General features: G+C 47.4%; 1 protein-coding gene across 1 annotated transcript in view; it reads left to right on the forward strand.

The window, feature by feature from the left end:
• The window catches only part of RRP8 (ribosomal RNA processing 8), a 14,638-nt gene extending 321 nt beyond the window's left edge, over positions 1-14,317 (forward strand). Inside the window, exons 2-7 of the mRNA XM_025894410.2 lie at positions 1,327-1,693; positions 1,921-2,374; positions 2,464-2,593; positions 2,987-3,093; positions 3,178-3,274; positions 3,500-14,317. Coding sequence (XP_025750195.1) covers positions 1,327-1,693; positions 1,921-2,374; positions 2,464-2,593; positions 2,987-3,093; positions 3,178-3,274; positions 3,500-3,619 — 1,275 coding nt within the window. The 3' untranslated portion in view covers positions 3,620-14,317. The remainder of the gene's footprint in view (positions 1-1,326; positions 1,694-1,920; positions 2,375-2,463; positions 2,594-2,986; positions 3,094-3,177; positions 3,275-3,499) is intronic.
• Positions 14,318-14,958: the final 641 nt, after the last annotated feature.

A 14,958-nucleotide genomic window follows, 5' to 3' on the forward strand; every position in this document is an offset into this window, starting at 1 on the left:
TGTGTGTGTGTGTGTGTGTGTGTGTGTGTGTGTGTGTGTGTGTGTGTCTTGGGGCGCTTGCGGCCAACAGAATTTGTGTGTGGGGGGGGCCAGGGGCTGCGACCAATAGTGTTGTGTGTGTGTGTGTCTGTGTGTGTGTGTGTGTCTGTGTGTGGGCTGCGACCAATAGTTGTGTGTGTGTGTGTGTGTGTGTGTGTGTGTGTGTGTTGGGCGGGCGCTTGCGGCCAACAATGTGTGTGTTGGGGGCCGGGGAACCAATAGAAGACCCGAAGTGAGAGCTGTTGAGTAGAAGCTAGTGAAGACGCATTCTTGGATGGGAAAAGCACGTGCAGAGGCTCTGGGGCAAGAAAGCATGTCCTGTTGTTAGGGTCACACATACAATAATCCGTGTGGTTGGAGCACAGAGAGTGAGAGGGTATGCCATTGAAGTTGGAGAGGTAGAGGAGAAGTTTTGCATATTTTACCTATAGAAGCCAATGAAGTGGTTTTAACAGGGGAATGATTTTTTAAGATTTGCATTTTGAAAAAGTCATTGGTTTCAGTGTGGAGCTTGGATTAGAGAGAAAGAGTGAATGACAATGAAGGATTTTATCAGCACTACCATTCTAAAGGAATGGGGCAGAGTGGGTACTGAAAACCACCAAGTTAAGTGCCTGGCCTGGGACCTCCCAGTAGGACTTCAATCCAGAAGGCCTCCCAGACAAGAGACCTTCTCCTTTGAGCCTTTGCAGATGTGAAGGCTGCTGTGCTTCCTCCGGCTCTTCCTGCCTTTCAGTCATCATCCAACATGAAATCTGCCTGCTTTATTCCCTCCTCTTCATCCCCTCAACCCACAGCTATAAGTGCCACAGGTCTCTCCGTCGGCAGCTTGTCGCTTTTCGTTTATTTTCTGCACTACGGCTAGACTTATCTTAAGTACACACCTGTGATCCTGTCCGTCTTGTTTTCAGAAACCTCCCTAGCTTTTACAGAAAGATATAGAAAGCTGCAGTCAAAAGCCTGAGATTTAGGGTTGAACTCCTGTTCTCTGACCTTGGTGCTGTTGCTTGTGGCCTTACCACAGTCCTCTGGGGAACTCCATTTTCTCATCTGTAAATTGAAGAAGTGAGATGGGTGGTTTCTCTGCTCTCCAGCCTCCCAAAGGTTGAGATGTGACTTACAAGTTGTTCAGGGTCTAGCAGGCTTCATGACAAGCTAGTGAAGTTAACTAAGAATAATCCAGATTCTTCTGCCAGCATCTGAATCAGGTGTCCATCTCTGCCTTCTTATTCTCCAGGCCCCATTCTATTCACCTCACCCCTTCTCTCTTCCCTTGTTTTTCCTCAGGGCTCCAAGCATCGTCAGCTCTTGGCCACATTACGGGCCCTAGAGGCAGCATCTCTTCCCCAGCAACCTCCTAGCCTGCCTGGCAGTGACTCTGAGGAGGATGTGGTGGAAAGGAAGAAGAAACGCCCGAAAAAGGCCTCATCTACCACTGCCTCTATTGAAATAGAGAAGAAGAGGAAGAAGAAATGTCAACAACAGGGCCCACCTGGCAGTGACTATGAAGAAAAGGAAGTAAAAAGGAAGAAAAAGTGCCTCAAAGGGGTTCTCAGTGCCAGTGACTCTGCTGAAGAACAGAAAAGAAAGAGGAAATGCCAGAAACAGGTCCCCTCAAACCCCGCCCAGCACCAGGACAGTGAAAACCAAACAGGTACTAGTGGCTGTGTATATGTGTGTGGGACAGGGAGGGGGATCAGCTGATCCTGTACGTGACAGAGGTTACCTGCCACCATTAGGTTTGGGGTTAGGCAATAAGAAGTGTTTTCATCCAGGCCATAGCCTCTTTCTTAAGGACAGGGGTATGGCCAGGATGATTGCCAAACCTCTGAATTCAGGGGCTCTTGCCCCAAATATGCTTTCTCATCTCCCTCTCTTCAGGTCCCAAAGCTTGGAAAAGTAGTGCGACAAATGACCAATCCAAGCCAAGTCCTGGGTCCACTTCTGCCAACCCCCCCCAAACCTTGAGTCGCAAGCAGTGGCGGAACCGGCAGAAGAACAAACGTAGACATAAGAACAAGTTTCGGCCACCTCAGCCACCAGACCAGGCTCCAGCCACAGCCCCCAAAGAGGAGACAGAGATGCCTCCTGCCCCCAGCCCAGATAACCATGAGGATCGGGCAGGGGCTCTGCGAGCACGCATGGCACAGCGGCTGGATGGTGCCCGATTTCGCTACCTCAATGAACAGCTATACTCAGGCCCCAGCAGTGCTGCACAGCGTCTCTTCCATGAAGATCCTGAGGCCTTTCTTCTCTATCACCGCGGCTTCCAGAGCCAAGTCAAGAAGTGGCCACTACAGCCAGTGGACCGCATCGCCAGGGATCTTCGCCAGCGGTGAATGGGGGTTGGGCACTGTGAGAAGCGATGTGGGTCAGTCATGGCTCAGACTAGACCAGTGAGTGATCCCTCCCCTCCACTCCCAGGCCTGCGTCCTTGGTGGTAGCTGACTTCGGCTGCGGGGACTGCCGCCTGGCTTCAAGTATCCGGAACCCTGTGTACTGCTTTGACTTGGCCTCTCTGGACCCCAGGGTCACTGTGTGTGACATGGCCCAGGTAAACCCTTTTATCTCTCTGTGTCTCTGGCCTGTGCTCTAGACCCAGCCTCTATGTGCTAATCTCTAATGCTCCCTCCCTCTGCACCCCACATCCTGGTGTCTGGCGCTAGCAGTCAGTGCTGAATTTCTTTCTTTTTTGTTTTGTTTTGGTTTTTTTAGGATTTTATTTATTTGAGAGAGAAAGCACAAGCAGGGGGAGCAGCAGAGGGAAAGAGAGAGGCAGGCTCCCTGTTGAGCAGGGACCCCAATGTGGAGCTCGATCCCAGCACCCTGGGATCATGACCTGAGCCGGAGGCAGACGCTTAACCAACTGAGCCACCCAGGTGCCCCTCAGTGCTGGATTTCTGCTTCCCATGTTGTGTGCTTTATACAGTACTCCTACTCTCTACAGGTGCCTCTGGAGGATGAGTCTGTGGATGTGGCTGTGTTCTGCCTTTCACTGATGGGAACCAACATCAGGGACTTCCTAGAGGAGGCAAATCGAGTGCTGAAGCAAGGGTAGGCGTTCCCGGCACACAGATATGTGTATATGTGCACAGGCATATGTCTGTGTATATACACAGTACGCCTCACTTTTCTCAGGGGTCTCTTGAAAGTGGCTGAAGTCCGTAGCCGGTTTGAAGATGTTCGGACCTTTCTGGGGGCTGTGACCAAACTGGGCTTCAAGGTCATCTCCAAGGTGAGAGCCCCAAGAAGTCTCCCTATTTTTGTCTTGTGTGGTCTTTTTTAGGGTAATGGTGTTTAGGAAGGAGACCATAGGCACAGACACAGACTGTGTTCTTTGAAGGCATGACGCACGGGAGAGCCCTGGGGAGCTTTCTGAGCAAGGGCGGGACATGGACCAGCGGTGTTTTGAGGAGCTGGGGTGAGGATTTAGAGCTCACTAGGTCTTTTCCACCCCTAGGATCTTACCAACAGCCACTTCTTCTTGTTTGACTTTGAAAAGACTGGGCCTCCTCGGGTAGGGCCCAAGGCTCAACTCACAGGCCTGAAGCTTCAGCCATGTCTCTACAAGCGCAGGTGACCCCTGCGCCTGCCTTGAAAGGGAATGCAAGTCTTGAACTCCAGGCTCAGAACTCTGAAGACTATATCCAGCCAGTCTCTGACCCGGGAACTGATAACATCACTTTCGCCGTCCTAAGACTAAAGTGTGATGAAACCCCCTGGCTCAGCCCTGCTCTCATGAAGCCTTCTTGTTTGTGAGAAGCATAAAGTCATTCAGACTAGCTAAAGAATAGGAGTTTATTGTGAAAATACAAGGGTATCTGGGAATTATGGGTCCTCCAGATGTGGGAACTAGCTGGTTTGGAATTCAAGGCATCTCTGGGTTTGGCTCCTCTTTCCATCTATTAGGAGTCACGTGGAGTTTCTGCCCTGGCATCTCTACTCTTCTCATCTCTGTCTGCTGAGAAAATCTACAGCCAGGGCTGGGTGCATAAGAGCTATGGCTGTGATGTGTTGTAAGCCTTACTATTTTCTAAAGTCCTTTCCTAGGGAGGGTTGGAGGTCGAAGAGTGAAGAATGGATTTGTTGACTGAGGAATACTCTGGGAGAGCTCAAGATAGGCCTTTCAATGGGCTTCATTTCACAGGGTATTTAGAGATTGTTGATAAAACTCTGAGCTGTTCTTGGAGGATCATGGTAAGGGAGCTGGGTCCCTTCATAAATAACAACTGGTTGATGCCATGGTAGGCTGGGGGATTGGGCTGTATATTGGCACAAGGGTCTGTTTGTTGTTTCCACCTTGCAGTGGGCCCAAATCAGCATGTCCTGGGAAAGCTACGGGCAAGGAAGGCTGGTGTTGGAAAAAGATGAACTGGGATGATAGACCCTTGGCCTCTCCTGGAAGGTATCTCCCATGTCCAGGTATAAAGATGCAGCATCTTACCTATTTGGAAGGGCAGAAACTCAGAATGCCCACTGGGACACAGCTTCCAGGGCTCTGAGCCAGTCAGATGCCTCCAGTGAGGAGATGGAGGTTTTGAGGTAGGCTGTAGGCCAGTGGGCATGTTTGGAGGCTAGGCAGTGTACTGCAGTGTCTTCGCGTGTGTTCTGTCTGCTGAATACTCGCCTGACTGACGAAGTCTCACTCATCCTAGCTTAGTTGGTCCCTACTCCACCCCTCCTAAAGCAGAATTAATTCTTTATCTGCATTCTCCAAACTGCATTGTAATTGCTTTGTGCATCAGGCTGCGGTCTTTCCAAGTCATATTTATCTTTGTATTCCCAGAGCTTGTCACTGAGGTGGTGGAATAACAGGGTCTAGCTGGGTGGGGCTGATGAGAACAGGGTATTGGGAGGAACGCAGGCTCAGGGTACAAGATGTGGGCACTGAGGACCAGAGACGATGGAAGAATAAGCAGATAGGAGAACTTGAGCAGGTGGAACAGGTGGGATTGTTGAGGGCTGTGAGAGAGGACTCTTCAGTGAGTCTGGTTTCTCACTTGAGCAACAGGTTGGGCTGGTGCTGCCGTTTAGAACGTTGGGTTGTAGGTACCTGTTCCGTGTTTGTTTGGAAGACGGACGTAAATGTGCCAGGAGAGACCTGTGCTAGGATTTGGGAATCAGTAGTCTAGAGGTGGTCATTCAAGTCATGGGAATAGATAAGACATCCAGAGTAAGGTAGTGAGAAGAGAAAATGGCTCCGAATAAAACTCTGAGGAGCATTTGATGGATGAGCAAAGGCAAATGGACCAGTCAAGGTGACAAGGTGAGAATGTTGGGCCAGAAATGGAAGAGTAAAACTGGGAGAATGGATGCTTTCAGTATGGAAGGAAGGGATGGGGAGGTTGTCAGCTGTCAAACGCTGTTGCAAGGTCTGTTAAAATTTACAGTGCAGTCAGACTGCAGTGAGTGAAGGTTGCTGAATACTCTTGAGGGCCTGTTTGAATTTAGAGTGGTATTATTCATGACTTTATGGTTACACCAGCCAGCCCGGTGGTGTGGTTATCTCTTCCTACTCAGGAATCTAAATGTAACTGTGGGGGAAATGAACACTAAGGGATCATCCAGAGTTGGAATCTTGCCATGCAGTGGAAATCAAAGGAGGCATTTCACACCATTCAGAAGTAATTGATCACTGCTGGATCGTGCACTATTGTAGAAGAGGTAGGAGAGTGAAGACAGAGAGGTAGGTTGTTGCACTGGGAATCATTAAACAAGCAACCTGGGCAGGTGAGAGGTGGTGGTCAGAAATTGGAGTGCTTTAATTACTAGTGTTGGAAGCACAGCAGCTCCAAGCAATGGCCGCGTCTAGAGTGAAGCCACAGGGGTTAGTGCCTGAGAGGCGTGTGAGAGAGGTTGCCCGTACGTTGGGTAATGGACTGAGGGGTCGGGTATTATGGGGAGGTCTTGTCTGAATGGACTCTGACATTCTCCAGGGCGGTGGTAGAAATTGGCATGGAACAGGTGCCAGCCTCTCAAGGGAGGGGGCGGATCCAGGAGATCTGTAGACAGAGTGATGGGGAAGCTAGATGGCATGAATTTCAGAAGTGCAGGGGATTTGGACTGCCTGCTAGAGAGACCTCCACTGTGGGAGTGATGTGAGGCTGGTGAGCTGGCTGCTAGACAGCCAAGATAAAATACCCTCATAGTCCTCTCCAGCTTCTCAGGATTCACTGGGGATTTCTGGAGAAATGATTATTGCAGCAGCTGCACGGGACAGGAGCCTCCAGGGGTAAGGGGAGGCAGGCCACAAAGTCCAAGGAAAGTGTTGGGAGTAGCAGGCATCTCGCTGTGGGACACACATTACCTTTGATAGCTCCCTATCTCTGTTCTTTTGCAAATGTTTATATCCCCTAGGTCCTGGTTATCTTCCCTGTTTTTTTTATTCTCAGCAGGTCAGCTGTGGTCTGCCTTTCTCCTTTTTTTGTCCTCCTCACTTATAATTTGGATTCTTCCTATGCCTATTCTGGCTCCATCCACCCAGGTAAATATCTCTCTGGGTTTGACTCAGGCCTTGGACTCCCCGTAACTCAGCCCAGTGCCATTAGTGTCTCCATCAGTTGCTCTGATTCTGAAAGTGGGACTCCCCCCAAGCCTGCTCTGGGCCCTCCTGGCTCCATCATCAGCTTCAGGACAAACTCTTGGGCAAGCCCAAGCTCTTGGACTTCAGTGTTTAATGCTGAGAGCTGAGGCTGGAGACGGAACAGTGTATTTCCTTAGGAAATAACTACATGCCAGCTGCTCAAACAGCAACCTAGTTTAAAGAACAATTTGAGAAGAGATTAAAGGAAGGGCAAGAGTAGTAAGCGGTAGGTGGGAGGGGGTTGCTGTACCGTGCAAGGCAGTGCATTATAATCACCCAGTGATTAACGAGCCTTCACCCAGTTTCTGATTCAGGAGATCAGGCTAGGGTTTGAAAAGTTCTATTCTGGTTGCTTTGGTTTCTCACAGTGAAGCAGGAAGCAGGGTTGAGAGAGTAGCGGGGAAGGGGTTGGAGTTTTGAGGCGAGGAGAGCATAAACGCCCTTATTAGAGTTAAGAGGGAATGAACGAATGAGGGAAATGGAGTATGATTACTGGTGGTATTAATAGTATGCTTGAGGTTCAAGGTCAGAAAGAGGATGCATGGGGAGAGACAGTGTAGGATCTCTGTAGAGAGCTTGCTGTTGTGAGACAGCACAGCTGGACTGTGAGGGCCCAACCCCCTCACCTCAGATCTAACTGCGGACTCCACTGGGACCATTCAGGAAGCTTGAGGTATTTATATTCCTATGGCCGAGGACTGGAGTCTTGACTTCCGCCCTGGGAATGTAGAGGGCAAGCAGAGGCTCACTAACTGTCTCAGTGGTGAAGCCGGGGGAGTGCCGCTGCTTTTGCATTGGCCTGCATTCCCACACTTTGCTGTGGCAATTGAGGCATGTGTGTATCCTGTGCATCTTGCAGGAGAGAAGGAAGCGTGGGATGGTCTTGGGTCCTTTCCAGTAGGACCATTTGAGGAAGCAAGGAGACCTCAGCACAGAGCAGCTAGGAGTGTGCCATGCGGGCTGAGGAGGGAATTGCAGGAGACCACCCACCAAAGCGGCATCCACCAGGGTCAAGGGGGCAGCTGGGATGTCCCCGTTAAATATCTTTCAGGCCCACAGGGCACAGAACCACCCAGTCCAGCAAGAACCTTCTTTCCTTTCTTACCCACTTATTTCTGTGCGGCTGGACCCAGAGCAGTCAGCAGCTGTTAGGTAAATTGGAGGTAAGAAGAGCAGAGAGCATACAGATTGTTCTTCCCCTCCCCAGCTCAGGCTCCTTGAGACTAGACGTAAGTGGGGCAGGGCTGGGAGGTGAACGTAGCTAAAGCTACAGTAGGTGCAGATTATTTATTGTTACATAGGGTTAGACATTCTAATTGCTTGAGCTCTTAAGACCGTTAACTAAGAATGAGCTGAAAAGTCACAGGCTTGCTGCAGCTTCTCTCCACAGCAGGGAACAGTGCCAACAAAGGAGAAAAGTTTGGAGGGGTGGTAAGAATAAGGTTGGGTTTGGATGGCAGCCTGTGCCTTGTGCTTGTTCAGCGTGCTTTGAGATGTTTCTTGCTGCTGCAGTTGTTGGTGTGCTCCCGCTTTTGTTCCTGTAACACAGTCCTGCGGGAACACCGTTCCAAAGGAAACAACATGATCTTGGCAGAGACACAGCTCAGCTCCAAACACTCAAGCATTTACATAATTGCACAAAGCCCTTCACAGCTTTTCACAGACACAGACCTGCAATTAGAGCTCTCTATCCACAGGTCGTCCTCCTTCCCAGGTGACTTCTCAGACTGGCCACCTGGTTCTAGGATATTTGACCACTGTAGCAACTGCCTTACTGGTCTAATTGCTTCCCTTCCTGCCCCCAGAGCCATTCATTGCCCACACAGCCAAGTGATTTTTAAAATGTAAATCAGATATGCCATTTCTCTTTTTAAAATCCTTCAATGGGTTCTCAGTGTTCTGAGAACAAAAGACGTAGACTTGTTCCCAAGCCCTGTGTGATCTGCCCAGGCCTTGCTCTCCAACTGCATCTTAACCCATTGCTTCCTCCTGAGGCTCCGGCCACACAGGCTTTCTTTTCTTTCCTCAAGCATTCCAAGCTGCTCCTGCTGGCTCTTTACACATGCTGCCCCATCTTTCTACAGTACTTTTCGTGATGAGCTCATTTTCATCTTCCAGATCTTCATGCCAGTATCTGCATTTCTTCTGTAGAAGAAACTGGCTAGATGCTCACCAAAATGTCCTGTTCACAGACACACAGTTAAACTCCTTTTCCCAGCTCCTTGCATCAAGTGAGGCTCTCTGAGGGGCGCCTGGGTGGCTCAGTTGGTTAAGCCACTGCCTTCGGCTCAGGTGATCCTGGAGTCCCGGGATCGAGTCCCACATCGGGCTCCCTGCTGAGCAGGGAGTCTGCTTCTCCCTCTGACCCTCCCCCCTCTCATGCTCTCTGTCTCTCTCTTTCATTCTCTCTCTCAAATAAATAAATAAAATTAAAAAAAAAAAAAAAGGTGAGGCTCTGTGAATAGTCCTCACCAACGGAAAGTGAGTAGAAGTGATGTTTTACTACCAGACCAAGGCAGCTACAGAGTGGATGAGTCTTCTCCACATTCCCACACCCCCTCCTGCCTGCCTCAGTAATCTTGAAGCACATGTTTTGAAGACAGTGGAGTCAGAACATAGAGTCTGAGTCACTGCTTGGAGGAAAGCTGTTTGACCAAGAACATCCACATTGGATTTTAAACGAAAAGAAACCTCTGTTACATTAAGTTACTGAGCTTTGGGAAAGTTACAGAAGTTAGCATTATATACCCTGGCTAATAGATGTTTTCTGGGCATCCTGTCCACCTTACTCCAGATCACAAAACCCTTTTTGTTTCCTTCAGGGTGCTTCAAACATACCGTTTTACCAGGTGCCAGTCAACACTCCTACCTGTCCCATAACTTTGAATCTTAATTGAGAGAAAAAAGCTCACATGAGGAAGTTGAGATACTCATTTTATCAGTTGCATTTTTTTTTTTAAGATTTTATTCATTTATTTGAGAGAACACAAGCAGGGGGAGTGGCAGGCAGAGGCAGAGGGAGAGGGAGAAGCAGGCTCCCCGCTGAGCAGAGAGCCTGACGCCAGGCTTGATCCCAGGAACCTGGGATCGTGACTTGAGCCGAAGGCAGATGCTTAACTGAGCCACCCAGGCGCCCCTGTCAGTTGCATTTTGGTTGTGACCAGAAGAAAATATCCCACTGAAGAATGTCCTAAACAAATTAGATTTTTATTCTAATATTATTAGAAACCCAAAGGTAGGTGGCTGGTGACTGGTTTAGGAACTCAAGGATGTTATTAGGTCTTTGTTACTCTTGGTCTCTTGATTCTGATTTGTTCAAGGTGATGTGTTCTTGATTCGGCAGGGACATCCTACTTACTGTTTTACTTCTTGGGAGTCTTGCTGATTGCCACAGCCCCTACCTTTTTGACCTTACTTCAGGGGTCTTTCTACATTGTTAATACTCTGGTGTAAATATGTTTCATTATTCCCTATAACATAACTGAGGCCAATCTAAACTATTAGCATTTTAAATATATTTGTCTCCCTCATCCCTTCCCACACCTCACTGACTTGTGAGCAACTTACCCAATTCAAAGCTCTTCTTCCTCCAGCCCCAGTGAGGTGGGGAAACATGGTCTGTTTCTTTCACTCATTCTTTACCTCCTCTCTTACTTAGGATTGGGATGGGGAGGGCACATTGGAGGAGAAAAAACTAAACTCCCATCAGTGTGCTCTACTAAGGCATTTAAATGTTGCCTCTATGTGAGCTATTCGGGTTCTCTGGAGGCCCCATGGGGACTTGTGCACTGACTGGCTTTGCTTCCCTCCTTATGATACACAGCCCACACTCCTCTTCAGCTCCTGCCCCTGTCCGTGAATCCACAGCCTGCTAATGCTAACATCCCTCCCCTGGGCAGCCCTCCTGGGAGCGGTCCCAACAAACACCTCAAGACTGGTTTTCTTTCAAGAAGCCCACTGGAAACTCATGCATATTTGTCCCACCAGACACTGAAAGTGCAGGCCAGCCAGCAGCTGACTTCTTTCTCCCTGCTTGCCCCTGCCAGCCCGACTGACTTCTCCATGTGAGAAGTAAAGCACCAATCTCTATAGTCATAGGACTCCAAACCTTCATAAGTGATTCAGGTTCTATTCTCCCAAGAAGCCTTTGCCCCAGGCTCCACCTCCATGGTCATATGGAGATGGCTTTGTTAAGTTCCTGGGTGTGGCAGACCTCTAGAGAATGTAATCTGAATGAATATGAAGCCTGTCCCTTGTGGGAACACAAAATGACTATAGATGGTTCTTTGGAGCCCTTCTCACTTGAGTTAGGATGGACGGAACAGCACTGCTCCTTTTCCTTTCAGGGAGGAAAAGTTCTCTATTCCTAAAAATTCCTATCAATGCATCTTTCATTTCTCACTTCTTATACAATAGAAAGTTGGGGGGCTCTGGATCAGCTTTATTATCTTAGGAGTAAATCCTATGTGGATATATGCAGCACCTTCTTTAGAATGTGTCAGTACCTGTTACCTATTGTGTTCAGTTTTGGTGTATTACCCAAAGATCTTAGACAACTGAAAACCTCATTTAATGTCCTCATTCTTATGTACATATTCTTAGGAAGTGTGAACTATGTGCATATGCTTTATTTATATAGAGTGTTACTGATGATGTATTCTTACTTTCCCACCCTCCTCCCTCACTCAGCTGTGTTTTTAATAACCATTCACCTATCAATCAGGGCCTTGTCAGGAAAATGCAAACCACACTAGGTATTTCAAGTGACGGCATTTAATACGGAGAATTGATTGCAAGTGTCGGAAGGCTGAAAGAGTAGGAAGAAGTTGCTGATGTAATTCAGAAATTAATAACTGGAGATATCCGAGAACATCCCAAGTCCTGGGGAAACAAACAGGAAGAAGTGGTATAATCACCGGAAACTAGGAGCTCAGAGAAGGGGCCCCTTTTGGCTGATACTAGAGCTTTGTGGGGGAAGCTCCTTCCATGTACCTAGTGCTTGGACGTCTGAGGAAGGGCATGATGGCCTGTCTGCTGCTAAAATCTCTTGACAAGTGAGGCAAAGCTGCTGCTAAATGCAGAAGCGGCTAGTAGCTGGAGACAGCTGCCTGCAGCTGAAGTAGGGTGACAGCATCTGGAAAACAGGAATGAAGGGCCTTCCTCCTGACTTTCACTTTCAGTTTCCCTTTAGGATGTCCCATTGACAGGACCTAATGGAACCAGCTGGCAGTAGATTCTGGGAAATAAAGAGTTTGCAGAATCTCAGCTGCTGCAACACAACCAGAGTGTGTTAAGGGGGTGGGCGGAGATAATGTAGTGGTTTAGGAACCCAAAGAAAATAGGTAAATAAGGAATATAATCCATGTCATTTCTCATGACTTTGTTGCTTCTGTCAGCCACATAATAATATGCCTCCATTCACCTTGTTGCTTCAAATTCTTTGCTACCTGGAGAAATTAAAATCCTTAGAGCTAGCGTTCTTATAAAAATTATATTCCACCAATTAGATGCACTCACGGGATTTGGGAGGCAAGGGTCATCCTCCTGCTGCTTGGCTGTTGCTGCTGGAAAGCATGTTTATCTAGACGTTGGGCTCTCTGTAGCTGCCTTCCCACTGACGCCAAGGATGACGTAAGGATGCTTACTGTAATGGCTGAAGTTCCACGTGGGACGGAGGTTCAACAGGTAAAATCCCATCTACTCTGTGATGCGTACAGCGTTTGGCTATAACAAAGTGTGGTTAAGAAGAGAAAGTCCTGGGAGGACATCAATAAGTAGTAAGAACTCGTGAGAAGTCCAAGGAGTGAGGCTTAGAAAACAGCCTGGACCAGGAGAGGATGGACAGCTGTAAAGACTAGGGTCACAATTCAGAGTCAGTCTGGTTAGGATGGTGCTTCTGGCACCGTCCCTGCTGGACTTCTTGTCTCTTTCATTGCTGCATCGATTGATGCTAAGAATTGAGTTAAGCCTCCTAAATGTATGGCCCTGTTTTAGGATTGGCCCATGAAAGCCCCCTCTTCTGTTCTTTGTTTCCTTTATTCCTGATTCTCGCTCTTCTGTTCCTCACCCCCGCAAGGTGTTTGTTGCATGTCTCTAGATACGTATGTATCTTTGGCCAGATACATGGTTTTGGTATATATATGTTGTGGCAGAGACCTGCCAGGTGTTCCTCACACCCATGTTCTTCCTGGGAAATCAGCCGGACTCTGTTTCCCAGCTCCCCTCATGCTTAAGTGTGGCCACAGGATTGAATTTAGCCAGTTGGATGATAGCAGAACTAATGTGTGCTACTTACAGATTTGGGTCCTTACATTTTCCTATGCATAGTCCTCTGTTATCCACTATGGCCACCTTCATGCATTTGCACATGTGACCTTGAAAGCTACATGCTGAAGATGCTGGAGCCAAAAGATGGAAGGAGCCTAGATCCCTGAAACATCACTTAGAGAAGAGCCACCCACCAATTAGTGATGTAGGAAATGGTGGGGTTCAGAGCTGATGGCCAAGAAAAAATTCTTGAGATGTCTTTGGTGCAAAAAGATGGTTTTATGAAAGCATGGGGACAGGACCTGTGGGCAGAAAGCTGCACTGGGGTCCTGAGGAGTGGCCGATTATATACTTTCAAGTTGGGAGGGGGTGAGGGATAGCATAGGCTTTGAGGTATTTAGGGATAGCACAGGTTTCTAGGACCTTGAGGAGGCTAGCTATTGTTGGGAAAAGGTCATTTATTACTGTTTAGTAAAAATTTAGTCATGAGACCCTTCAGATGTATATCAGTGGACCAGTTGCTTGGAGGATGCTTGTCAACGTGTATCTTTGGGGAGTTTAGAGATAAAGGAAATTTCCAAAGTAGTTTTTAAATGTTAAAGTTGACTGACAGGATCCCGGGGTGTCGGGCTAAGATTGCCTTTTGCCCTTAGCAAAGTATTAACATCGAGGCAGCTGAGTTCCTAGAGGAATGTCACTCTGCCTATTTCAAGGATTTGTCAATGGACTGTAAGTAGTAAGGAAATTTAATTTTTCTTTTGCCTTTGTTTCCTATATCATTAGGAACACCTGTTTCGGACTTCACATGAGTGAGAAATCATTTTCTTTATGGTTGAACCATTACACCCTTGAAGGTTTGTTGTTACAGCAACTACTGATTTTTTTTTCAAATCCCTTTTAGTTAAACACCTCAGAAAAGTAAACAAAACACACATCCATATAGAAAAGAATGAAACAAAAATGTTTGGCCCATTGTTTATCACAGGCCAGCACCATTGTAACGACCATCCGAATTGAGAAAGCTTCAGCACCTGAAAACCTTTTATGCTACCTCCCAAACATCAACCACTTTCTTCTCTCAACCATACAAAGTTACCATCATCCTGACTCTCATGACATTAATTTCCCTGCTTTTCTGTGTAGTCTTACTAGTTAAGCCTTGTGATACTGTGATTTATGACAAAAAATACATATTTGGTCTTCCTCCCATTTCTAACACAGAGCTTCTAAAACCATTGGAATTTCCTAAGTGGTGAGAGCTGGGAAACTGTCTTTTGTGTTAATGAGACAACTTTTGTAATGCCCCAAGTCACCTGGGATGGAAGGCTTGCCTTCCCACATGCTTTGTCCTAAGTATTTTTTCCACCTGGATGTTCAGCTGCATTCTTTATTGTATTCTTTTATAATAAACCAGTAAATGTAAGTAAACTGTGAGCTATTCTAGGAAATTAATTGAACCCCAGGAGTGGGGTGGTCATTGGAATCTCCAATCTGTAGTCAGAAGCACCAGTTGAAACCTGGATTTTCAACTAGTGTCTGATGTGAGGGAGGAGGGCAGTCTTGCAGGACTGAGCCCTAAATCTGTGCAATCTGATGCTGTCTCTAGGCAGATAGTGTCAGGATTAAGGTGAGTTATAGGACACCCTGCTGGTGTCTCAGAGAATTACTTGTTGGTGTGGGGGACGACCCCATGGTGGAATTTGGTGCTCAGACCCCTTTTTAAGTATCTATACCTAAATAGTATATATTTCCATGCGTCTGGCTTCTTTTACTCAACATTAAGTTTTTGGGATTCATCCATGTTGTTGAGTACAAATGAATTTCTTTCACTGTTCTTACTGTAGAATTATCCTGTTCTGTGTGTAAATTACAACTGTAAACCACAGTTGATTGATTCAACTATTCATGTACACTTGAGTGGTATATCAATCAGAATGGGCTGGGCCATGCTGCAGGAAATAAAAATCCAAAATGTTAATGGCTTAACACCACAGAAGAGGCAGGGACTACTCATAGTTACTCAGGGTCCCTAGCCAATGCAGTACATGCTTCCAAAAGGAAAGAAAAGG

The sequence above is a fragment of the Callorhinus ursinus genome, unplaced genomic scaffold (genome assembly GCF_003265705.2).
Source record: "Callorhinus ursinus isolate GAN/ISIS: 27379988/994484 unplaced genomic scaffold, GSC_fseal_2.0 scaffold49, whole genome shotgun sequence".
Taxonomy (NCBI): domain Eukaryota; kingdom Metazoa; phylum Chordata; class Mammalia; order Carnivora; family Otariidae; genus Callorhinus; species Callorhinus ursinus.